Source organism: Triplophysa dalaica, chromosome 2, assembly GCF_015846415.1.
Source record: "Triplophysa dalaica isolate WHDGS20190420 chromosome 2, ASM1584641v1, whole genome shotgun sequence".
Classification (NCBI taxonomy): Eukaryota; Metazoa; Chordata; class Actinopteri; order Cypriniformes; family Nemacheilidae; genus Triplophysa; species Triplophysa dalaica.
The window spans coordinates 15,801,467-15,828,931 of NC_079543.1; the positions used below are offsets into that span (position 1 = coordinate 15,801,467).

The 27,465-nt window shown below is 39.9% G+C and overlaps 1 protein-coding gene across 3 annotated transcripts in view; it reads right to left on the reverse strand.

Moving 5' to 3' along the window:
• gk (glycerol kinase) overlaps window positions 1-26,143 on the reverse strand; it is a 166,009-nt gene extending 139,866 nt beyond the window's left edge. For all 3 annotated transcript variants that reach the window (XM_056764107.1, XM_056764089.1, XM_056764098.1), the window contains exons 1-2: window positions 26,010-26,143; window positions 11,849-11,922 (exon numbers count right to left, since the gene is read on the reverse strand). In XM_056764107.1, coding sequence (XP_056620085.1) covers window positions 11,849-11,922; window positions 26,010-26,090 — 155 coding nt within the window. In that variant the 5' untranslated portion in view covers window positions 26,091-26,143. The remainder of the gene's footprint in view (window positions 1-11,848; window positions 11,923-26,009) is intronic.
• Window positions 26,144-27,465: the final 1,322 nt, after the last annotated feature.

Sequence of the window (27,465 nt, forward strand, 5' to 3'; positions counted from 1 at the left end):
CCTAAATATATCAAAACTTTATTTTTGTGAGTCGATCCCTTAATATCGAGAACAAAAAATGGTCAGAAACATGCCTACAAACTTAACTCGCTGCTGTCCTCTATCTATGTAAAGTTAAGAGATTCCGCTTTTGAATTTATCTACTCTCTTCTATGTCAGTACAAGGGTAAGCCAATAGAGAGCGTTAAAACAAACCTGTTTCCTCTTAGCAACGGCCTGCTATAGCGTCTCACGTGCGCAGAGTACACAATCCGTCATGATCGCGCTTCAAAACATGGATTCTGATGGAAGCGCGCTTGCTCAATCTAAACGCTAATGACAGCAATAATTTAACGAACCTAGTAAATGATTGTTTCGCAAATCATTGGGAAGATAATACAGAATGTCCAGAGACCGGCTTGACATAAGAGGAGGCCCCGGAAGACGACGAATTCAATCAATGTTTAGATCGCTTCGACTCCATGCCATGAAGGAATACAATGTTTTCACTGCGGACTCAGAATTTGACCCGCTTGAGTGGGAAAATTCTTCAAAGTTCAGGTCAGTCAGTCACAAACGTTCTTAAATGCCTTCTTTACAAAGTAGTGGTTTTCATGAGTTGTTTATGTCAAAGTTATGCCAATTTTGCTCTGACAAAATGTAAACAAAACATCATCTTAGCATGTAGGTCTGCCTCTGTTATTGATGATTCGTTGCCAGCTGAAGTGTAAAATTCAAGTGTAAAATTTTACATATTCCAGGAAAATTATTTTTATGAAATTTTGAGTGTATAAAGTTTAAGCTGTGGTTAATAAATGGTGTAAGTTTCATTTATTTCCCATCATTAGTAATATGCGTTGCTATGGACTACTTCTGGAAAACTTTAAAGGCGATTTTCTCAATATTTTGATTTTTCCCTCTCTCAGATTCCAGAATTTTAAATGGTTATATCTCGGCCAAATAGTGTCCTATCATAACAAACTATATATCAATAGAAATTGTATTTAGTCAGCTTTCATGTGGTGTATAAATCTCAATTTTGAAAAAATTACCCATAAGACTGGTTTTGTCGTCCAGGGTCACATATGTGTTGTTTACGCGTCAAATGGACAAAGCTGCAATCCGCCAAACAAAATCCACAACATTGCCAAACAAAAAGTTGTTATCATGGCAGACCCACATTATGATAAAAAAAATTCAAATCAACATAAACTAGTATTGAGAGCACGGCTTTCCTGTAGCTCAGTGGTAAGAGCATTGCATTAACAACGCAGAGTCATGAGTTCGATCCCAAGCAGGGCTCTAGAGTGCGACCAATTTGGTCGCAAATGCGATCTTATTTTTCAATGGTGCGACTAAAAATTATCAGTCGTTCCAGAGATTCAAAAACAGACACACATTAGGCCCATATCGTGGTCTAAAAACCAATCAATGATAGTGAAGGGCGAACCCCCCTCTGATTGGCCGTGGTCCAGATATTCCTGTATCTGTGTGTACCAATAGGTCGCATTAACTGAAAATTCTCTGACATTGAAGGATGTTTTACCAGTGACGGAAAAATCTGAACGCCGACCGTCATTTTGGAGGATTACAATGAGGGCAATTTGTAAATCCTCGTTTCACTTCAGCGTGAAATGCTCAATGCTCAGCGTGAAATGCTGCGTGTTTCACCTGTCATTGTTACGGACTAGACATATGTGATGCGATCTGGGAAAACCCGTCAGATGTCGCGCTGGGATGCGGGAAAGACAGTTCACCTATCAAAGTAAACCAGATAACATGAAGAACAAAGGAGTATCAATAAACATTTCCCGCCAGTCCTGTGTAAACTATGGCATGAAAAGTTTTTATACAATGTTTTCATCAGATGACAGAGCTCCCTGTCTGCGATCACAAAACATACAAGGGATGATCAAAAGTCCAGACACTATGCACACGATAAACAACTTAAAACTTGCTTCACTGCTTATAGTTGTTGTCTGTAATGTCTGTTAGTTTCCTTGTGTAGTGACAATGGCAGAGCTCTCGTTCTTTAAGTGTGCCCTGCACCATTTTCCTTACTTTTGTTTTATTCAAACGGTTTTGTTCATTATTTTTATAGACTTCAACACTAGGAAATGTCATTTTTTATTAAATTGTTATTGGGTAAGTCTCTTACAAATCATAGCGCTTCAGCCGACGTCAGCCATAACGTTAGTTACATAGACACGATATGAGCAAAATAAAAACTGATTTTGAAAGGGCATGAATATGGTATCAAAAACTGTAATAGGCCTATATAAATTTGCACCATGTGTTGGGTTTTCCCAGATCTAATCACATATGAACATAAACATTAAAAGATTAAATATATAAATAAAAAATAAATAACAGTGGCTTTATTGGGCATTCGGTTGTAATAAAATACAACAAGTTCCCAGACGCCAGTACAGCATGATGAAGTCACGAACATACAAATTAACACCTAACGCCACCTTGCACCATAGTGACGGGTAATAATAGATTATGACAGATTTTTAATGAGCCTGTCAGTCAAAATGATGGGCAATAAAAAAAAGTCTAGCGCAACCTCTGGTGTGTGCGTTTGAAAATGCGTGAGCTGCAGTCAGACAAAGAGAGGTGAGCAGCCTAATGCCATCGGTTAAACAGAGTGGATGTAGCCGCAGATGATGAGAGAAGATGAAAAGAACAATTGACAACTGTAACAAGGTTCAATAAAAGGAAAGAAGGAGGAGAGAACCGGCAAACATTTAAAAAATTTATGAAATAATAACACAGAACATAAACACCAGGCAGCCCCTTACGGACGACTGCCGGCGAAATAAAACAAACCACAACTAAAATCCATTGATTGGTGGATCTCTCTCTCATTGACGGTCCAGTCGCTCGTTCTCTTATGTTCCCGATCTCCTCCGTGATACGAGACCGGTGCACGCACAGCTATATTTAAATCTTAAATGGGTTAAATGTGATGCGGTCTAAAATTTGCATGCACCTAACTTTTGTGCTGGTGCACCTAAGAAAAAAAGTTAGTCTAGAGCCCTTGCCAGGGGGATTCCACATACTCAAGAACAAATGTATAGGATAATGCAATGTATAAATGTTGTTCAAGGTTAGCTCCAGTTAACCAAAGCTGTTTGAACAGTTACATTTTTAATATCTTCTTTGTTATTGTTGCTAGTCATGTCATATCTTTGGATCTGGGTTGCCATCCAATTATACATCATTGAAGACTATACACGTAAGAAGATTTGTGCACAGTTTGATGATAAGTCTATAGTATCCCACTTCCTGTTTGCTGAGAGCGAGTGGTTTGAGACAGAGCTCCGTCAAACTTTTTAAAAATATATCGTTTTGTGGCGAACCACAAGTACTGAAGAGACATTCACCAAGGTACTGTACCTTTATGAGAGGGAGGGGTTTAGGAGTTTTGTTTTTCCGGTTTCTGTGGTGCATGTGTTTTTGTTGTGTTCTCACTTGCTGTTCAGTGTGGATTTATTAAAGTGGAACGTAAAGCTGTCTCGACGCATCTTCGTCTCTTGTCTCCTTATTTATTACTCCACAATTGGTGACCCCGACGCCAGTAGGATACGGCTGAATCATGTCACACCCCGACGGTACTGAAAATGCCGCTAATGTCTGTGCTACCTGCGCCGCCACCGTCAAATTACCAGACTTTTGGCAGCACAACCCACGGCCATGGTTTCAGCACATCGAGGCCCAGTTCCAGCTGAGAGGAATAACGCAGGACGTTACGAAATATTTCCACGTAGTCGCGGCCTTGGATGCCTCGACAACGGCCAGGGCTATGGCGCAGTTAGAGGCTCCTCCGGTTGACGGCAAATACAACGCATTCAAAACGTTCTTGTTAAAACTTTTTGAACTGTCGGAGCTGGAGAAAGCAGACCGCCTGCTGTCTCTGAACGGCCTTGGCGACGGCAAGCCGTCCGAGATAATGGAGCGGCTGTTAGCTATTCTGGGCGCGGCGGATCCTTCGTTCCTTTTCACGCATGTTTTTCTGCGGCAGCTTCAGGTGCCCGTGCGCACCGCGCTGGCCAGTTCAACCCTCTCTTGCTCCAGAGACTACCGGGCCCTGGCTGTGGCAGCGGACAGGATTTTCCTCGCCAACCGACAGCAGTTTGTCCATGCACTGTTGCCTCCCCAGGACATATCTGCCCCACTTGGCTCCCCAGCAGACGACCTGGACACTGCAGCTTTCGTGGCGGCCCGCCGACAGCGTGAGGACGGGTGGTGTTATTTACATTCCAGGTTTGGGGCTAAGGCCAAGCAGTGTCGCCAGCCTTGCAGTTTTAGGGCCCTGGGAAAGCCAGGGCCGGCGCTCATTAACAGCTATGTGCGCTGGCCGTGACTGCAAGCTGTTGTTCATCACCGACACCTTGTACCTATGGCACGAGGTATGTGAAAGTGTGTTTCGGCGGGCGACGTTTCGGCTGGGATTTCGCTCCTGGGGGCGGATTTTCTCTGCGCTAACAGACTGCTGGTGGATGTAACGAACTGCCGCCTTATCGACGCTTATCGATGCTGAGTTCCCTGACATCACCACGCCCACGTTTTCATCAGCAGTGGCTAAGCATGGTGTGGAGGACTACGTCACCACGGTTGGCCCCCCAGTCTATGCGCGAGCCCGGCGCCTCGACTCTGCCAAGCTCGTGATTGCCAGTGAGGAGTTCGCTACTATGGAGCACCTCGGCGCCGCTCTAATAGCCCGTGAACCTCAAGGGTGCAGCGCAGACGTTTCAGCGCCTTATGGACTCTGTGCTGAGGGACATGCCATTCCTCTTTGTTTACTTGGACGACATTCTCGTGGCCAGCGCAGACGCAGACGCCCACCTGACGCATCTCAGGCAGCTATTTGGCCAGCTCAATGAGCATAGTCTCATTCTCAACCCAACTAAGTGTGAGTTTGGCCGGTCGTCCATTACTTTCCTCGGCCACCACGTCACCCCACAAGGGGCTGTTCCCCTCCCTGCCAAGGTGGACACCATCGCTAGTTTCCCACGCCCACGGACTGTGAAGTCCTTGCAGGAGTTTCTGGTTATGGTGAACTTCTACAACCGTTTCCTTCCCCATGTGGCCCAACTCATGCGACCTTTATACGGCGCCTTGAGGGGTGGGAGGCCGGCGGACGTGTTGGATTGGTCTGACATTCAGCACGTGGCCGGTAAAGACAATTTTGTCTCCGACTGCCTTTCCTGGGCTGTTGCTGGGTCCGTCCACTTAGGCCTCGACTATGCTGCTATGGCTGGGGACCAGGCCGCGGATGCTGACCTGCAAGCCTACAGGACCGCCCCTACGGCGCTGATCATGGAGGATGTGGTTTTTGACACGGCCAACACTACACTCCTCTGCGATGTCTCCACTGGCCAACCGCGCCCAATTGTACCTGCTGACTGGAGGCGTAGAGTTTTTGATGCTATCCACGGCCTTTCCCACCCAGGGGTGAAGGCCTCTACCAAGCTGGTGGGGGCCAAGTTCGTCTGGCCAGGCCTGCGGAGGGACGTCAGGGCCTGGGCTGCTGCCTGTGTGGCATTCCAGCGTGCAAAGGTGAGCCGTCATACTAAGGCTTCCTTTGGCAATCTTCAAAGTACCAGAGCGACGTTTTGATCATGTGAATGTTGACCTGGTGGGCCCACTGCCTCTCTCCCGTGGTTACAACTACCTCCTCACCAGGACCACAGGACCACCAGGTGGCCAGAAGTGGTTCCCCTGTCCTCCACTACATCAGCAGAGGTGGCCCGGGGGTTCATTATGGCTTGGGTGGCCCGGTTCGGTACACAGTCCGACCTCTCCTCGAACCGAGGTCCGCAGTTCACCTCTGAGCTGTGGACTGCGGTCGCCGAGGTCCTGGGGGTTAAGGTCCACCGTACCACAGCCTATAACCCACAGAGCAATGGACTTTGCGAAAGGTTTCATCCCCTAAAGAAGATCTTCAGGCCTCATCGGCTGAGCTGGTGTACGGCCAGCCTTTGCGCGTTCCGGGGGAGTTTCTTCCAGATGCCACGGCCCAGTGGTCGGTGGATTCTCATCGTGCTGTGTCCCGGGACATTGCTGATGCTTTTGTTCCCATTCCCACATCTCACCATGGTCTTCCCCAGTCCTACGTGCCCAAGGATTTACCGTCAGCCAAGTATGTTTTCATCCGCCATGATGGCCATCGTACACCGCTGCAGCCCACCTACGATGGACCCTTCCGCGTCCTGGTGGGGGGTCTAAGAACTTCATTGTGGAGATGGGCGGCAGGCCTTAACGGGTGGCGATAGACCGTCTCAAGCCTGCTCATGTGGATATTGGTGAACCACTTCAACTGGCCCAGTCTCCACGATGAGGGCGCCCCCCTGTGGCAGCCTCAGCCTCTGCCCCTTCGTCCTTCTCCTGTTAAACGAAGCTGTTATGGCCGCCTGATCTGCCCCCCTGTACGTTGACTTTCCTTTCACTGTTAAGTCTGTTGATTTTTGCAATAGTGACTTCTATGTTTAGTTACTGGTGAATTCTGGGGGGGCCTGTGTGGCGAACCACAAGTACTGAAGAGACATTCACCAAGGTACTCTAGCTTTAAGAAGGGAGGGGTTTAGGAGTTTTGTTTTTCCGGTTTCTGTGGTGAGTGTGTTTTTGTTGTGTTCTCACTTGCTGTTCAGTGTGGATTTATTAAAGTGGAGCGTAAAGCTGTCTCGACGCATCTTCGTCTCTTGTCTCTTAATTTATGACTCCACAGTTTATTCTTTTCTATCTTAAGATTTATGTTCTAAGTTGATAATTCACAGAGGGTAAAACGTATCCTTAAGTGTATCCCATACCAAAATCGTCATATAACGCACAGATAAATTTGTTTTTTGCGATCATTCGCTATTAGCCCACAGGCTGTTAGCATTCCCAGCCTTTAGTTTCTGAATATTGCGTGTTTCTATGCACAGAGCTCACGCTTCAAGAACACGACGAGCCTGAATGAATTTCACTCCTGCACCAGCAACCACACGGCGGAAGGCGAAATCCAGGACCAGAGCGATGACCTCTCCCCCACCGCCGGCACCGGTCTTCCAGATCCTTAGCAGTAACCGCTTTGCCGGCTTCTGCGAGACGAAATGCACCGCTGTGGTCATCGGAGACTCAATCGTCCGGAACGTACACGCTTTCTTCAATCAAGGTAAGGTGCGCACTCACTGTTTTCCTGGCGCCCGTGTTCTCGATGTCTCTGCGCAGGCAAATGCGATTCTGAAAGACGATGAAAGAGTGGGAGCAATAGTACTGCACACGGGGGTGAATGATGTGAGAATGCGGCAGTCGGAGATCCGGAAGAGGGACTTCAGGAGCCTGGTCGATACTGTACGCAACGCATCGCCCATAGCCAGGATCATCGTTTCAGGGCCGCTTCCTTCTTACCAACGAGGGAACGAAAAGTTCAGTAGACTATTTACGCTTAATAATTGGTTTATGTCATGGTTTATTGAACAGAAGCTGCTCTTTCTAAATAATTTTGATCACGACCAAGGCTTTTCCGCCCCGACGGCCTGCACCCCAGCAGAATTGGAGCGGACAACATTTAGAAGAGGCTTTGACCATTCTACTAGTAAGTACAAACTTTAACCATAGTCTGTGTTCCTCTCACCCAACTGTTAAGAATCTTACTGTTAAGAATGTTACTGCTTCCAAATGCATAGAGACTGTGTCTGTCCCCCGAATAATACAACCAAATAATAATTTATGTAAAAGTCAGATAAAAAAGCTTATAGTGATTAAACCAAAAGACAATATATTTAATAAGCAAAACCAACGCCTAAAGTTTGGGCTACTTAATATTAGATTACTAAATGCAAATGCAGTTATTGTAAATTAAATGATCACAGACAACAGTTTTGGTATACTATAGCTTACTGAAACCTGGCTTAAGCCAAATGATTATTTTGGACTAAATGAGTCTACTCCACCAAGCTACGGTTTTATGCATGAGCCACATCCGGTTGGTCGAGGTGGTGGTGTCGCAACAATCTTTAGAGACTTTCTCATCATAACTCGGAGAACAAAGCGTACATTTAAATCATTTGAAGTGCTTGCGTTGAACATAATTGTTCCAAACAAAAGTAAAACAACATTGCTTTCTCTTACATTGGCTACTGTGTATAGACCCCCTGGGCCTTACACTAATGTTCGGATAGAGTTCGCAGACTTCTTATCGGACCTATTAGTTAACGTCGATAAAGTACTGATTGTCTGAGATTTTAATATCCACTTAGATAGTGCTAACGATCCATTAGCAGTGCCGTTTAAAGAGATACTACACTCTTTTGGTGTAACGCAATACATCGATAGACCTACTCATCGACGTAATCATACACTAGATTTGATTATATCTCACGATCTAACCAATATCGATATAATACATCAAAGCGACGATGTTTCCGATCACCATCTTATAGCATGTACACTACGCACTGCTGAAATCAATTGTATATCTTGTTATCGACAGGGTAGAACAATCACCTCAACAACTAAAGATAGTTTCATAAGGAACCTGCCAGATCTGACTGCTTTAATAACCTTTCCAACAAATATAATTAGTATCGACCATCACCCAAAAAGAAAAGCTACAGTGTTTTTCTCCTGTAAGTCAGGAAGATTTAATAAGACTTATTGCAACATCCAAACCGACAACATCCTTATTAGACCCCATTCCGATTATCTTATTAAAAGAGCTACTACCTGTTGCAATTGAGCCCATTTGTAACGTTATTAACTCGTCAATTAATCTAGGACATGTCCTCAGGACCCTTTAAGCTGGCTGTAATAGAGCCTCTTATCAAAAAAACAAACTTAGACCCCAACGAACTTGGAAGCTATAGAAATATTACTTATAGCACAAAAAACACGTAAACAGAATATCTCCGATTACAGCCTGCAAATTGAAGGCTGCACAGTTACTGTGTCTAACAAATACAGTTAAAGACCTAGGCGTTATATTAGACGGCAACCTGTCATATAAAAATCACATCTCAAATATCACAAAAACAGCCTTCTTCCACCTTAAAAATGATGCCAAATTACAAAATATTTTATGTGTTGTTGAAGCAGAAAAGCTTATTCATGCATTTGTGACCTCAAGAATTGATAATTCTAATGTTTTACTTAGTGGTTGTCCTGTATCATCAATAAACAAACTACAGTTAGTTCAGAATACAGCTGCCAGAGGTCTTACCAGGTCAAGAAAATACGATCAAATAACCCCAGTTTTATCATCGCTTCACTGGCTACCCATTAAGTATCGAATTGATTTTAAAATTATTTTAATTACAAAGATTTAAATGGTTTGGCCCCTACTTACTTAACTGAGCTTTTATCAGATTACAACCCATCACGCTCTCTACGATCTCAAAACTCAGGACTTTTGATGACACCTAGGATAACTAAATCCACTAAAGGGGGAAGAGCTTTCTCATACGTAGCACCTAAACTCTGGAATAGCCTTCCTAATACTATTCGAGGGTCAGACACACTCTCCCAATTTAAATCTAGATTAAAGACACATCTTTTCAGCCAAGCTTTAACTTAATGCATAGTTAATGAACAGCAGCTATGCTAATTATTCTCCTTCTGCCTTCGCCTCGGGATGCCGATCCCGAGGTAGGAAGAAATTCCGCCAGGTCCAGATGATCGACATATGCCCATCCCCACCTAGAGATAACGCCAGCTACAGCTGCAGACTGACTGACCATCCCAGCTCCATCTAATGCAATTCCACCACCACCCAAGAGAAATACGACCATCGGACCCTACACAGCTCAGACCACTACTTCCCTAACCAAGAGCAAAGACCGACTACTTGTCACATTAATGCTGAAGTTACACTTGTTATTTAATGCTAAACTTACATCACATGTCAGCAGTTTGAAGTTATAGCTGCATTCAGTGGCCCTGATTGGAGGTTGTTGGGGGGGCTGTGTTTTACCTTTTCCGTTTTTCCTGTTTGCCCCTGTAAAGCTGCTTTGGAACAATGCACATTGTGAAAAGCGCTATATAAATAAACTTGAATTGAATTGAATAGTATCCAGTAGTGATGCACGGATGGCGGTTATATCCGCGGGCGCTGCGGATGATCCGCGGGTCGGGTGGGTCGTGTAATAAAAAAATACATTCAGATTAATTGCGGGTGGGTCGCAGGTGGATGATATCAAATACAATATTAACATAATTTCTCTAAAAATACGAATGTGTTTTAGATGCATTTTTCATCAGGCGCTAATTTGCAGTAATTTAAAAGAAATGCGCGCGTGGCGGCGGTAGAGGACGGTCTATTTCTTAAAGCAGAAATGGAGGCGAAACAGATCCGAGAGAAATGCAAAAAGGGAGAATTAAAAAGAAAAAAAATGGTAGAAAAGAAAAGTACCGTGTGGGAGCGTTTTAGCTAAGTGTTTTTAACAAGGATGAATCAAGTACTGGGTATGTAATATGCAACGACTGTATGTATATGAGAGCCATAAGACTGGTACCTCTAAAATGGTACATCATGTGTGTGCTAAATCGAAATATTAGATTTAAGTATTTATAGACAAAGACAGTGATAGAAAATCGTAATTTAAATGACGATCGGGCTCAATTTCTGTTGTTTAAAATGAGCAGCATGTCTACACAACGAAGCTGTTAGCATCAAGACATTTATATTAATTATCTTTCTGCGCTATATCCTCTAAATCCTTATTTAGCCCCAAAAGCACTTCATTTAACCCTTTCTACATCGCTTCGATTGTGGTTCAAGCATGAAAAATGTTGTTGTCATGACATAAAAAACAACTCATATCAGATATTTTGGTAATATATATTTTGGATTTCTAGTAATAGTAATAATAGTAATCATTTTTTTTGTTAGCTAAAAAAACGTTAGAAAATGATTTACATGTTATTACCACTGGTTCTAATTAAACTATTTTCAGAATCTAAGTGGCATATTATTGGCTATTTGTATGTAATGCCACTGGGTAAAACTTAATTTTTGTCAGAACATGAGCATTTGAAAATGTTTCAGGAAGAGGGAGCCAAATTTGTAAATAAAAGTATAATGTATAATAAGTAATTCTTATATTAGTTTATAAAACGTGTAATATATGCTATTAATATATGGTAATGAATAAATTTGTTCAACGTTTAAACACTTTTTGCTTCATTTTTTGATGGCTCTATTTGTGAATTCCCATTTCACCGCTTGTTGTACCATATTATCACCATTTATATCTATGGAGCCAATGATTAAATTACTACTATAGCTATAGTATTCCTTATGGATTGAGTCACATAATTTTGCTCTTAAAACGCACCCGATTGCAGCATTTACCTTTAAAATATGCACATTTTTCTTACGGGGGAGCATGGCCCCAGACCCCCCTAGAAGGAAACTGAAATGAGCCCCTATAGTCTCCCTAAATTCTGTTAAAAACACGGGTATCATTTAGTGTTATACACATTAAGAAGAATTAAATGAAATTGCGGCTAAGAAACAAGTCTCAGTCTTAGTCGTTATTATGAATTGACCAGTTCTTGTTTGACAGCTATTATTAAAACCACACTAATGGACAATGGCTTACGAATTCTGAACTGTTATCAGACAAAAATGTGATTGCAGTGGTCACTGATAGCTAGATGTTGGCAAAAATGTTACAGTGTGTCCCTGGCTTAATGTTAAACTTGTTGCAAAAAATGTAAGATTATAGAAGACATCACTTTCAGGGTGAATAAAATAAATCCAGAATAACACTTTGAACCAACAATGACACAAATCACAAGGTATAATTTAATACCTTAATGCATTTCCCCATTGACCTCTGACTGAGTCACCAGGACAAAGAGTACAAGTGTAAATATTTACCCTTCTTTGGGAAAGCTCTGTTTAACCTCAACCTGGTGGTGGCTGAGAAGCTCCGCAGTTGTTGCATTAAAAACCTATAATTAAAACAAAAGGAGAGATTAGACTTAAAATAAACAGTCTGTTTTGCTCAACCAACATTCCTCTACAGTGGAAAGGTAACAGGAAAAAATGCCGTAAATCACGTCCAGTATCTAATATACATTTTAACCTAATAGAAAATGATGAATATTTTCCAAAATTAGATTACCCTTATTCTGTCTACCAGAAGTCCCATTATTCTACTCTTTGTTTAATGTAAAAAAAATACTGTCTGTAAAAAAAATGATTTCCCCTCTAAAAAGCTCCATTTAAATTACTATTCAACATTAGTAGAATGCTAGATATCACTTGTGTAAAAAAAAATTCTGTTATATTGGAGTTTACAATAAGAGAATGATTTATCAGCAATTGTCGTAAATAGGAAATTGGAACAAATAATGTCAGACCGTTATATTGATTGCCAATATGAAAGGATGGTAACCACAATATGTCCTACATAATATCATGCGTGGAGTTTAGGGATGTGCATTTTTGGTCATATACCATTTCAAATACAGGTTTAGATAAGAAACGTGTGAATCGGGGCAATAATAAAAAGACTTTAAAGTTCTGGTTGTCATATTTGTCACAAATCAACAGTATGAATGTAAGATTACCTATTTATGTATGTTTCATGACACAGGTATGTACTTGCTTTGAGATTAATTTTATGGATTTAGTCTCTAAATTGTTACATGGATATACGGAGGAGGAGGCGTGATTTTGGACTGCGATAGAGGGTGGGATTATAATTTCAGTGCTAGCAGGCTAAAATTAGCACACTTCCAAATCAAACACTCCACCTTTAAAATAAAAAGTTTCTTTTGTGGGCAAACTACCACCAATTTGTTTTTATTTACAGTTACTTGCCCTATGTCGCTTCAAACCTGAATTACTATTTCGTTGGTGAAAAGGAAGATATTTCTTAAAAGTCCCATTCCCCGCGATCGCATTTTTCAACCTTAGTTAGTGTGCAATGTTGCTGTTAGAGTATAAACAACACCTGCAAAATGATAAAGCTCAAAGTTCAGTGCCAAGTGATATATTGTCTTAAACAGAATTTGCTTTTCAAGGACTACAGAGAAAGGCTGGACTCGGACTTCAGCCCTCTACTTCCCGGGTAAATAATGTCACTATTCAGAGTGCTTTTAATAACCTCCGCCCAAACGAATATGCCATAAAATGGGTGAGCCCTTCCTTAGAGAAGAGGAAGAGCTCCTGGAGTAGTGTTTGGTTATCAGAGACTGTAAACATTTGAATGATGTCAATCTGATAGTTTTCAGTTTTCAGATTTCAACTCTAAATTTGCTTTGATCACAGTCACTTTATATTGTGGAAAACAAAGGGTTTCTTGGACTCATGTCACAGGCTGCTATGTTTTATGAAAATATGTGGTTACACTTTCCTAGAAGCATGTGTGTTTAATTTATTATAAAAGTAGTTTTAAAGCATTGTAGTGCACATTTTAATGCATTGTAATGTCTTATAGTTGATTGTTAATACATTATAACACTAAGGCAATTCATTTTTACACAACACATTTTAAATTGGTTATAATTCTTTACAACTACATATAATGCACTACAACACACATTATGAATATTAATAATGCATTTTACCCTTTAATAACTCTGTAAAATGCATTAAAAATACATGTTTCAAGGAAAGTGTTACCAAATATGTTACTAACTAATATTAATTTGTTAATTCATAAGACTTTCTCTTCTGGTACGGAGAAAGCTTCAAATAGCTCCTGTAATCTGTGATCGGTATCAGCCGATACAGCTTTCAATGAACGAAGATCAGTGATCGGCCCCAAAAAATCCTGATCGGAGCACCCCTAGATAAAAGCGTCTGGCAAATGCATAAATGTAAATGTAAAGAAGACGTTAAGCTTGCGAAGACCCGCCTGACTATATGGATTAGATTCAATTTTATTGTCATTACACATATACAAGTACAGTGTAACGAAATGTAGTTTAGGACTAACCAGAAGTGCAATTAGCAAGTGCAGGATATACAGTGTGAATAAATACAGAATACAATATTAGGAAAATACTTTACAATGGGCATATACAATGAAAATATGACAGTCGGTATGGACTATGAACAATATAAACAGAAGGCTATATACTGTGAACATTAATGTACAGGTGGTTATGAACAGATAACAATATAGACTATACAATAGTGCAAGTGACTTGAGGGTGCATTAGTTACAGACATTAGCTATTAAAGTTACAGTGCAGTAGATGAGTTGATGCGGTTATTAAAGGTATGGTGCAGTACATGGGTTAATGCAGTTATTGAAGTTATAGTGCAATACATGAGTAGATGCAGTTATACAGTTACAGTGCAGTAGATGAGTTAGTGCAGTTATTGAAGTTACAGTGCAGTAGATGCGTAATGCGGTTATTAAGGTTAAAGTGCAGTAGATGAGTTAGTGCAGTTATTGAAGTTACAGTGCAGTAGATGCGTTAATGCGGTTATTAAGGTTACAGTGCAGTAGATGAGTAGATGCAGTTATGAGAGCAGTCCATTAGTACAAATGAGCATTCAGTGTAATATTCCTGTTGTGCAAGTGAGCAGTATAGAGTAATGCAAGTAATGCAATAGATGAGTTACATTGCAGTAGAGAAGTTGGTGAAGTTATTGAAGTTACAGTGCAGTAGATGAGGTAATGCAGTTATGAAAGTTACAGTGCAGTAGATGAGGTAATGCAGTTATGAGAGTAGTCAATTAGTGCAAATGAGCATTCAGTGTAATATTCCTGTTGTGCAAGTGAGCAGTATAGAGTGCAAATGATGCTATGTGTTTGTAAACAGTCCGGTAGAGCAGATAACATGAAGTACTGGTGTGTACAGTTCAGTCATGCATGGCAGCCCTGTAGTGCAATGTAAACAATGTAATAGCAGCATTACAGTTAAAGTTATGAGGGGTAGTGGAATCAGTGGGGAGCAGAGTTAAATAATGAAACAGTTCTGGGAAAATTGCCCGGAGGCACCTGAAGCACCTACCGGAAGGCAGGAGAGTAAACCCACCCAGCACTAGACGTCATTTGGACGTCTTTTTTTGGACTAAATCAAGTCGGCCCGTTCTGGCCGTCTTTTAGCCCAAAAATCGACGTCAGATTTGGTCTTTTTTTGGTCCGTCGAAATTTGGTCGAAATTGGCCCAAAAATCGGCGTCGAAATTTGGTCTCTTTTTGGTCCGTCGAAATTTGGTCGAAGTTGGCCCAAAAATCGATTTCGAAATTTGGTCTTTTTTGGTCCGTCGAAATTTGGTCGAAATTAGCCCAAAGATCGACGTATATTACTAATATTGACATGAAAAGAATATCACATTGCAGTAGTTTCTTGATAAAAACGTGTGTTGTGACTATTTCTTAAGATATAATTTAACTAGTTCAACAATGTGGCTAAAGCACACAAATATTTATATAATGAGCCGATATGCTTATAATGGAAGCCGTAATATTCAATATAAAATATCCATAAAAATAACGTTGTGATGCTTATTCATTTTTATAAAGTGTTTTCACGCTTCTTCATGATGCACATACCTTTCAGACGTTTCTTAAGGTAGGTCGATTTGGTGTTAATAGTTGCTCATAATGTTGCATTCGTGAGAGTTTCCCTTATTTATCACGCAACCGTTCTCCGCAATTTACAGAGTGCATTCGTTTTTCCGGTATTTGTTATACAAAATAACAGCGCAAAAAACAAGAAATTAATGTTATGCCTGATCATCATTGTCAATCAATATTGACAAAGTCGTTGACCAAAGCACAAAAATGATCTTTTCTCATCCAAAAGCAAACTCCTGCTTTTCAGTTGCTGCACATTAATGAAACTTTACAATAAACTGGGTTCTATGTTTAGATGAAACTACAAAATTAGCTTTTTGAGGCAAATTCAGAATAGTTAATCCAAAAATTATGATTCTGTCATAATTCACGAATTGTCCCAAACCTGTGTTAATGTCTTCGTTCTGCTGAAAGGAAGAAATTTTAAATGCGGTTTGTGACATGATTGCAGTGGATTTGAGAAAATGAAAACTTGATCTTAAACAATGTTCATTTAAAATTTCAAAACCAATGCCTTCATTCTGCGACAAGTAAATTTTGATGCCATTGAAGAAAAAGATCATTGGATGAGAAGGTTCTTCACTGCACATCTCATTGAAAAAAAAGGAAAACAGGTAAGATTTTTAATCTCATATTTAATAGTTATAAATGTTTTCGTTTACTAAAGGAAATCAATTTTTATTTAAGGTAATATCTATAAAATGAACATAAGACAATTATACAGCCGGGCGAAGGACTCATTGAGTCCATTTACGATACCACAACATTTTTCAAGAAATGTATGTGATAAAAACTAAACATTATTTACTGAATGTTAAAAAATACATAATTTAAAATGTATTAATTAAAATTATATCTAGCCTAGTCAGATGATAAAAAAGTACACTTACATTATGTACTTATAGTGCTCTCCTTTTGTACACTTATTTTATACTTTTAAGTAATTATACAATTTTTATTAAATGTATTACTACTTGAGATAATCTTAAAAACATAAGTGTACTCAGCCAATCTAAAATCTTGTCTAGGGCACAAACACAGGCTGGGGCGTTCCTGTTTTAAGACACCACGAATATGAAATGTGATCAAATTGTATTTAGTTAGCACTTAGTTACAGGTGGTAATTAAACACATTTTAAATAGGCCTGCATGTATAGTATGTTAAAAGCACATAAATCAATAAACAGGAATTCTGAACTATAACTTTTCCCGGTGCAGGAAAGCTCCGCTACATCAACTATGAGATAGAGTTGAACTGTTACCATAGCAACGATTTCAACTTAAGAGTTTGTCTCTGAGGAGGCTTAAAAACAGTAGTACTAAAGCAGATTTTTTAGTATACAACTATAAATATATTGTGCGGAAAAAGAGTAATATAAGTATATTTTGAAAGTGTACTTTTTAGCAAAGAGCCACACACACCACTACAGTTACCCTAGGCTTACGGAGCCGCACTGCACATTTTTTCTAATCCATGTACTTTTTTGTCATAATGTAGTATAAGGCAAGGTATGTTTCCATAGATACACATTAAAAATGTCATATATAAAAAATATATTAAAATATTACTTCTTGGCTGCTTGCGCGTGCCAGCCCCGCGAAACCTGGAATATAAACTTTGGTCTGTTGCACTCACTTCTGAGTGGACCACACTGCAGCCGTTTTTCTGAGGTAAAAGCTTTTTACTTAACTGTTTTATTTAAACTCAACCTAAAGCATAAGCTTACAACAAAAGAAAATTACATATTATGAAGAAAGTAATAATAATCATAGTAAAAATCATCGAATAAGGACACAGACAGTCTGAGGGGAGTTTCTTTCACGCTTTCACACAACAGTTGACGGACCGTCTTTTCCGTTAAATGTAGGCTACTGCATTAACTGCTCACACATGGTTTTCTGTCTTTTATGTGCTGTTTACATCTGAACCGTATAATGTTAAAGGCCGCTGTCCTATAATGTAAAATACCTTTTCCGGATCCAATGTTATTGTACAGAAGGCGCCGTAAATCTATATTCCTAAACTGTGAATCGAGGCATTTCATTTAGGCTATATGCGAACTGAACCATCTTTACAACAAAATAATTATTCCTTTTGAGTAACAAACTGAGAACAAATGTGTTTTTCTTTGTCATTGCAGATGCAGTCAAAATGTGAAACAGCAGGCTACCGATCACATCATAGTCAAAGCCATGGGAGACCACACGGCCCCTGGGCGATCTGGCGGTAGCGGGCACCGTGCAAACTAAAGTGTTCTTATAACATTTTGTTATTCAAATGTTTAGATCATTTGTATGTTATGTAACTGACAATAAATGTTTCGTAGTACTTTTAGTCAGTTGTCTTATTTTGAGATATATAAAATAATATCGAATGCATAAAAATGATTTTATGCTCAAAATGAAGTTAAATTCAAGTCTGGAAAAAGAAAAACTTTTTATAGACGTCTTTCAACAAACCGAAAAAAAGTCTTCTCAAAGACCGGAAAAAGACGTCTTATCAACGACACGAAGAAAAAAGACGTCGTTTCACCTTTCACTTTTCAACCACATTTCGACGTTGTTTGGACGTCTGACAATGAAGTCTTTTCGACGTCTTTTCGACGACTTTTTGCTGGGTGGGAACAGTCTATGAGCAGGTTGAGAGGAGTCCTTGAGAATGCTGCGAGCTCGACGCAGACAGCATTTCTTTTGGATGTCCTCAATGGAAGGGAGTGTAGTTCCTGTGATATCCTGGGCTGTTTTCACCACCCGCTGCAGTGCCTTGTGCTCAGCAACAGAACAGCTCCCATACCAGACTGTGACACAGTTGGTCAGGATGCTCTCTATCTTGCAGCGATAGAAGTTCACCAGGGTAGTTGAAGACAGTTGGTTCTTCAGAAAAATGCATGCATTTAAATCATTTGAAATGCTTGTGTAGAACATAACTGTTCCAAACAAAAGTAAAAAATCATTGGTCTCTCTTACATTGGTTACTGTGTATAGACACCCTAGGCCTTACAGTAATTTTCTGATAGAGTTCGCAGACCTCTTACCACTCACGCCCTAAAAAGAGAAACGCGTAAACTGGAGCGAAAATTGAAACAAACCCAATATAGAGGTCTTTAAAATTGCATGGAAAGAGAGTTCAAGCTGTTACAAAAAGGCACTCAAAGCAGCAAAAGCCGAGCACTTCCGTAACCTCATAGAAAATAACAAAAACAATCCAAGGTTTTTATTTAGTACAATTGCTAAACTAACAAACAAACAGACTCCACCTGGCCTGGGTATTCCGCCGCACCTTGGTAGCAATGAATTCATGAATTTTTTTACTGAGAAAATCGAAAAAGACGAGACAACATAGCTAAAACCAAACCTCCAAGTGCGTCGGAAGAATTAGTTTCAACCGTCAACCAAAAAGAAAAGCTATAGTGTTTTTCTCCTATAAATCAGGAAGATTTAATTAAAATTATTGCAACATCCAAACCGACAACATGCTTATTAGACCCCAATCCGACTACTTTATTAAAAGAGTTACTACCTGTTGCAATTGAGCCCATTTATAACATTATCCACTCGTCAATTAATCCAGGCCATGTCCCAGGACCCTTTAAGCTGGTTGTAATTAAGAATTAATTAAGAATTAAGAATAAAAAAAAAAAACTTAGACCCCAATGAACTTGGAAGCTATAGACCGATTTCAAATCTCCCGTACATGTTGTGACGAGTCACCCCTTGCACAATCAGCGTCGCCACGGAAACGGAGGTAATTAGAGCGGCACACCTGCCGCTCATGAGGAGACAAACTCAGCAGCCTTTAAAAGAAGGCTGCTGAGAAGAGATGGGTGAGGACCAACTCCACTCGAACAATCCTTACTCCATGCTTATGGATATGCTTTGTCTTTCTTTCTGTCAAACTAGGATCCGAAGAATAAGACAATCAAGCTACACCATTACTGGAAGCTACGAGCCCGCTAGACGGACCCATCCGGCTAAATTCCGCAGTCTCTGGTTCAACGTGGATACACTCAGGATAACCTCCGTCCTCCCGGGCTCTGGGTTGCTCACTCTTGCTCGTTCGTGCTCCACCTTTGTTTTGTTAATAAACTTACCCTCCGGGGTTGTATCTGCCACTTCCGGGTGTGTGTCGTTGTTCTGCCTGTCACAATGTCTAAAATACTAGAAAAAGTAGTGTCAACTCAACTGTGTACCTTCCTACAAAATAATGACATGCACGATAAGTTTCAGTCTGGCTTTAGACCGCATCATAGAACTGAAATTGCGCTGGTTAGAATTACAAATGACCTTCTTATTGCATCAGATAAAGGTAACATCTCACTCTTAGTCCTGCTTGACCTTAGTGCTGCTTTCGATACTGTAGACCATAAAATACTATTAGATTGTTTACACAATTATACCGGTATTCAGGGACAGGCACTACAATGGTTCAGATCTTACTTAACAGACAGATATCAATATGTCCATTTAAATGGGAAATCGTCAAATCTTACGCAAGTAAATTATGGATTACCTCAGGGATCGGTTTTAGGACCCTTACTTTTCTCCATACACATGCTGCCCCTCGGCAACATTATTAGAAAACATGGAATTAGCTTCCACTGTTACGCAGATGATACTCAGCTATATATCTCATCAAGACCAGATGATTCCTTTAAGCTATCCAAACTGGCAGAGTGCATCGAAGACAAAAAACATTGGATGACTAGTAATTTACTCCTTTTAAACTCCACCACTTTTGTCCACCACTACACCAAATTCACGTAAACATAATATCTCCGACTACAACCTGCAAATTGAAAGCTGCACTGTTACTCCAACAAATACAGTTAAAGACCTAGGCGTTATATTAGACGGCAACCTGTCATTTAAAATTCACATCTCAAATATCACAAAAACAGCCTTCTTCCACCTTAGAAATGTTGCCAAATTACAAAATATTTTATGTGTTGCTGACGCAGAAAAGCTTATTCATGCATTTGTGACCTCACGACCTGAATATGGTAATGCACTACCTAGTGGTTGTCCTGTATCATCGATAAACAAACTACAGTTAGTTCAGAATGCAGCAGCCAGAGTTCTTACTAGGTCAAGAAAATACGATCACATTACCCCAGTTTTATCATCGCTTCACTGGCTACCCATTAAGTATCGAATTGATTTTAAAATTATTCTAATTACATACAAAGCCTTAAACGGTTTAGCCCCTACTTACTTAACCGAGCTTTTAACCCGTTACAACCCATCAAGCTCTCGAAGATCTCAAAATTTAGGACTTTTGATAACACCTAGAATAACTAAATCCACCAAAGGGGGTCGAGCTTTCTCATACGTAGCACCTAAACTCTGGAATAGCCTTCCTGATACTATTCGAGGGTCAGACACACTCTCCCAATTTAAATCTAGATTAAAGACACATCTTTTCAGCCAAGACTTCACTTAATGCATAGTTAATGAACAGCAGCTACGCTAATCATTCTCTTTATTCTCTTTCTGCCTCTGCCTTGGGAGGCCCATCCCGAGGTAGGAAGAAGTTCCACCATGTCCAGACGACCGACAGATGCCCATCCCCAATTTGAGATTACGCCACTACAGCTGCAGACTGACTGACCATCCCAGCTCCATCTAAGGCAATTCCACCACCAGCCAAGAGAAATATGACCATCGGACATTCCCAGCTCAGACCACTACAGCCCCAACAAAGAGCAAAGACGGACTATTTGTCTTATTAATACTGAAGTTACAATATTTGGTATTAAATGCTAAAACTTAAATCACATGTCAGCAGTTTGAGTGCAGCTATGACACATCAGAGGGGATCTCGCCCTCCCGGCTGAGCCTGGTTCAATCATGGGAGTTTGGTTTCCTCGCCACAGCAGGGCAGTGTTGGCATTCTCACCGGGACACTGCATTTATTTATTTATTTAGAAATTAGATATCATTTATTAGAACTTTCTCTCGTATAAAAGGTGGTGAGTAATAATGTTGCCAGCTGCACTGAATTCACACACTCTAATAGAACGCTAATAGTGGTCACACATGGGCCATGTTTGCTTCTGTATTTTTTCCACAAATCCAGCCTGTCATAGAGAAATGTGTAAATTGCCCAGTCCCCCGATACTATGATGTATCACCTATCCACAGGCTAGCGATATAACGATCTGACTATAGAGAATATCGCCCAACACTACTCTGGTCTCCTTTCCTGCGTTCCGCTGAAGCCATGGGCGTTAGCATTAATGTTGAGCTTTTTTGGCTTTCCATCTAGTGGCTTTGAGTCATGTCAGTCTCACCAACCGGTGTGTCGCATTCATCAACAACCTGAAAAGCAGATAAAAATGTCTACATTGTTTAAACGCTACCAGGGTGCTAAAAATGGCAACATTCGTTCACCTGCTCAAAGTCTAAGTACAGAAAAGACACACACCCTGCCCCTGACAGGGGTAACAACCAACCCAGCTTCTCCTTCGTTCCATCCAGACCGCAAGACATAATTGAGCAAATTGAGCAGCATATCTACCTAACTGAGCTTTACATATCGCACGGACTCAGGGACATTTATGTTGATTATATTTTGCCACTATATCTTCCAATATCTTTATTTAGCACCAAAAGCACTTCATTTGAACCCTTTCAGCTCTGTTGAGCGCTGCTTCTCCCGCCAAAGAAGCGTCGCATATAAAGATCTGCAGACACCAAGAGCAGGTAAATAAATGGACACTTTTCTTTAACACAACTGACAACAAACAAGTCAGTGGTCGCCAGCCTTTGTGACCAAAAGAGCCATTTTGGGAAATCTTCCACCTAATAAAATTTGTCTGGAGCCGCAAAATGTATGTAACCATTAAATTACTGTAAACCAGGTTGTTATGCATGTAATGTAGTAGTTACCCAGTCACACCACTAGATATAGTGCGATTTTTATTGTGAAGTGAAAAAAAGGGAAAAGTGAATGTGTGCAGCTTAGGCAAGAAGTGGGAGTGTTGCAATAGGAGAGTAGTGTTGCAAGAGCTGCTTTAGTTAGACATCAGCTTTTTTCTGTGAACTTTTGTTTAGGCTTTTGTTTATGCAGCGTTTGATGAACAGCCACAATAGACCGCCTACTCTGATGTACGGACTTCATGAGTAAACATTATGAGATGTGAGCACGCTAGCCAGACAGGATTTAAACTATGCCCGCTAAAGATCTAAAAGTTTGGTTTAATGACGAAAAACATAGCAAGCAGAATGTTTTTTCACCATTCCATTTCTAACACACAGATACACTGTTCAGCGCTGTCTCGCATCTGTCAAAGCAGAAATAAAGCTGCTGGTATATTTAGAGGTCGACTTATTGATCGGCTGGCCGATTTTGTGGGTTTTTCCATTAATCGGCATCGGCCTATTGTGCCACAAACTAGCTCGATTAACAGGCAGGTGCATCTGTGAGCAGCTAAGCGTTGTTGTGGAACACACAACGCTGCCTCTTGCGGCATAAACACTGTGATGTCCACCTCTGCCTGCTAGCATTTTAACTATCTGATAAACTACCTTTTTGTTAGCAGATCTTTTTACCACATGTATGCTACATGTATGCACGGGTACCAAAACCTGGTGACAAGCCCAGCAGCTAAATTATTATAGTTGTCCACATTGTATAGCTAGATAAGTTATCAATACTTTTTCTGTACCGGACAATTTCTCTCCCTGTGAGGCTGCGTGTGAGACGGAGCAACTCGCATTCTGCAGCCATGCCTTGTTAAAGGACCAAACTTCTGGCTAAAACGTGACACAAAACATAATAAAACATAACATAAAATCTATGCCTGGTCCTCTCTCGTCATACACTCCGATCGCTCGTCCTTTTATGCTTCCGATCTCCTCCAAAGAGATGCGATACCCGTGCAACACAGCTGACACTCATAATCATCACTCGCCCCATTCCCTCGGGGCTCTCGTCCCGCCTTGCTCGTTAAAAATGCGTTTGACCAATCACAGCAGACTACACCATCTGACCAATCACATGACACTGGGCAAGCAGATAGGAGGGGATCAGACAGATGAATCACGGAACGAATCATTCGAGAGTCAGACTAGAAGTAAGGTAAGAATAATTACCTATTATTACGACATAATAGTGTTTTTACACCTTTTATGTACATAAACTTGTTGTTGGACACTCCATAAACCAAAGAAGGACCTTAAAAATCATATGCTACCATCTCTCACAATTTACATGTGAACACGACCAGGGGAGATAAACATAAAGAGAGAAGCAGGTTTATTCTGCTCTGACACCTGCAAGACACTCTGAAAACCGTTAAGGGCCATTCAGATTGCGGGAGATGTGAAGAAGCAAAACGATTTCCCGACGAACCAAGCTTTCATATCAAAGACGAAACAAATGTTCGCTTTTTCTTCTATTTGATGTCGCACGGTAGATGGCGCTGATGGGGAATACATTTCATGCTTATACATTAGGTGGCGCTCAACTGCTATTCAGCCTTCGGCTGCTGAGAAGATAAAAAGCTTAAAGCACATAGCAATACAGGCTACTAGTACTGTTTGCTTTACCTACTTACAACAACGGATAAGAAAATCGGCCAGACATAACGGCCATCGACTGACCTGATTTCTAAAAATCTGCATCGGCCAGAGAAAAACCCATATTGTTCAACCTCTATGTATAATGAATCATGTTTTAATTGGAAAGAATATTCAGAATCAATTATTGCATGAACGGTATGGAAAGGTTACTTGTTTGTAACTTTTTAAGTACTCCTGCTTATGATATATTAATTTCAGTTGTTACATTTTGTTGTCAGTAGTTTTTTAAATATAAAAAAAAACACTAGTAGTCGCTTCAGCACCAGAGCCTCAGACACATTTCCTCAGTTACCAGACCTTCTATGTTTCATAGAGACTGTGGCTATCAGAATATAAAATAAATGGCCTTATTCAAAATTAGATTGATTGGTTAAATATTATTTATTAAAAAAACTATTGTCCAGACCTTGGCTGCAAAAAATATAGAGACCGCAGCCCAACCCCCAAGCCGTAAACCTAGGGGAAACAACTGTTGTTTGTATGTTGATATCATGTGTTGTCTTATAGGTCTGAGAATAAAACCAACATCTACATGTTTGTATAGAAACAACTAACAAGACACACCCTTTGAAGTAAAAAAACAGATTAGAAGCTTACAGATGTCAATATAATTCAATAGTGTGTATACTTTTATTTACATATGATAATAAAATACGCCTGGAAGTATTGTTCTAGTGTAATTTATTTCTGTGATGCTCGTATTAGTGTATTAAGCAACAAAATTGTCACTTAGATCACGTGACAGTGAACACTGGCATACTTACGTTGAAAATTGAGAACAATAAAAAGCAGTTTAGAATATATTCATAAAATTAGAGAGAAATAAAAAATTCTTAAACCCAAAACTTTGAATGGTAGTGTAAATTATAGTTATGATGGCTTGTTCCTCCCAAATAAATGATAATATTGCATAGGTAGTTTGTTCCAATGAGACTTTCATGTTCTTCAAATTATGATGACAAATTTACTAAGGGACCTAGAAAAAACCTGATGGCTATTAAACCAGATAATTCCAAAATAACATAAGTAAAGTCACAAGCTCTGGACTATTGGTAGTTTTTAGGGTATCAAAGTCCAATAAAGGAGCCACAGCTTTTTCATATTTAGTTCATTAAAAATGTACTAAAAAAATGTACATTTAATGTATATTTAATTCAATAGTGTGTATCCTGATTTACATATCATCATAAAATATTCCTGGGAGTGTTGTTCGTGGAACAAGAAACACCCCTTGATGTGAACATTTCACACTGTGTGCATTGAAATTAATTAATTTAAACTTGAATTTCAAACTTGGTGAAAACATGTGCAATATCTTCCTCTAGGGGACTGTAAACTGCACAATCTTTGTAATGCTCTTCAAGCTTTTCCCTCAATGGTTCAATTTCAATTCTTTGAATTAAAGCAAGGTATAGTAGTTAATTTATGAACCAGTAACAAGACACACCCATTAGATTTGATATTATTTTTTATAAATTTCACAAGTGAAGCATTTAGAAATGTGCTTTTTGCTATTCGTTTCGCACTTTGCAGACGATCCCTTTCCAGCACTTTTAAGGTCTATCATATACAATGCCTTAAGGCAGATTAAAACAAATAAAACACATTGTGTGTTATCGATCTTCTTCATTCGAAAACAATTAGAACACTGTGTGTGTATCTTGTCGTTGTGGTAAATCGTTAAAGAACTATTGAAGATTTCCAATGCTGATTCTATGACAAATGTCAAACGTCGTGACTACATTATATCGGTATGAGCTAAATTTGGGCGAGGGCTGATTTAAAATCTTGTTCTCAGCCACTGCTCCTAACCAGCAAAGGCATGGAGTACCATGTATGTGTATACAAGAAAATATTCAGACGGCTTCAAAACAATCATCTGAAATGACCTCAACATGGCATAAACTTCACTTACCAAAAAACGAGTGGAACTAGTGCCTTGGTCGATAGCACCTACAAGTGGACCCGGCATGATTCTGTTCGATGATTTAGCCATTGTAAAGTTTTTTTTTCTACAGCGATTAAGTAGCAGTCAAAAAAGGACTTTGAAACTTACTCCTTAGAGCTCCGCCTACGTCCCTACTATTTTCATTGGTCCGTGCGACCACACAGAAAAAGTAAAGGGGTGTTTCTCAAACGCAAGTACGCGTCCTGGGAATGTTGCATATCTCGGCTGTCACAATTGACTACTTAAAGACGTGAGGAGCTGGTTATATTTAAAATAATGACTATCTGTGATACAATGCAGGAAGGTTTGTCAGAAGCTAAGCTAATAGAACGTGCTGATTTGCATCTTAGGTTAGACACAATGTAGTCTATATGAAGATAAATCAGTAACAAAACTTGAGAGCATGTAGATTTTAATTTCTGAACTTGTAAAGTTAGTATTTGTACATGTAGACTAAAATGAACACTCACAGCCCCAGGGGCGTAGCCAGAACATTTTTTTAGAGGTGGCCAGGTAAGAACCAGTGATTTTAATTGGCTGACCAAAAAAATCCTTACAGACAGAAATTCTTTCGTTTCTACCTTTTACACCAATTCTTCATTACACATAGTTTGCTGGTCAAAAATATACAAAAAGAACGTAAAGTAAACATTTTATTTGAAAAGCTTTCATAGGTCTTTTCCTGCTTACTCTTAAACGTGTTTGTTTTTTGTTTGGCTAATAAAAAAATTGCCATACAAACAGATAACTGTTGGAACATTACAAAAAGATAAGATGTTACAAATTACAAGAACATTAGCAAGGGGTTATAGGAAACAAAGTGTTTAAAACAAGAAACTGAAGTCATTTTCTGTTATTAACCACATGTACATTATTTTATCAATTACACATATATTATAATGCTGTATATGCACTTTTTTTAATTAATTCTTTGCAAGACTACATGGAACGAAATTATATAAATCAAATGACATCATTGTTTCTACAAAATATTAGTACACAGACAGTACACTGTCACGAAGCGGTAAGCAGCTTTTCAGTTATAGCGCTCAGACCGGTGCGTCATCGTATGACATCATATTAACGCGAGAGTAGTGTTCTCGGACTACTTTGAGTATATGCGTTAAATGATCTGCGCAGCACTCCGTAAACTCCGACACATCTTAAAACTGCTTCCCACAAAAGAGGTGGCCAGATAGGTGGCCATCCATCATTCAGGGGTAGCCGTGGCAACCATGCTACGCCCCTGCACAGCCCCAATGTGAAAACTTCAAAAACTGAAGTTGAATGCTGAGATTTGCACTTGTGGACATAACTCACAAATCTGTATTCTAAATTTGAAGTTGTCGAGGAATGTGTACACAAATGTGTAAACTGGCATTTACAAAATACATGGGCAGCTGGCTTTCTAATAGGGTATTGT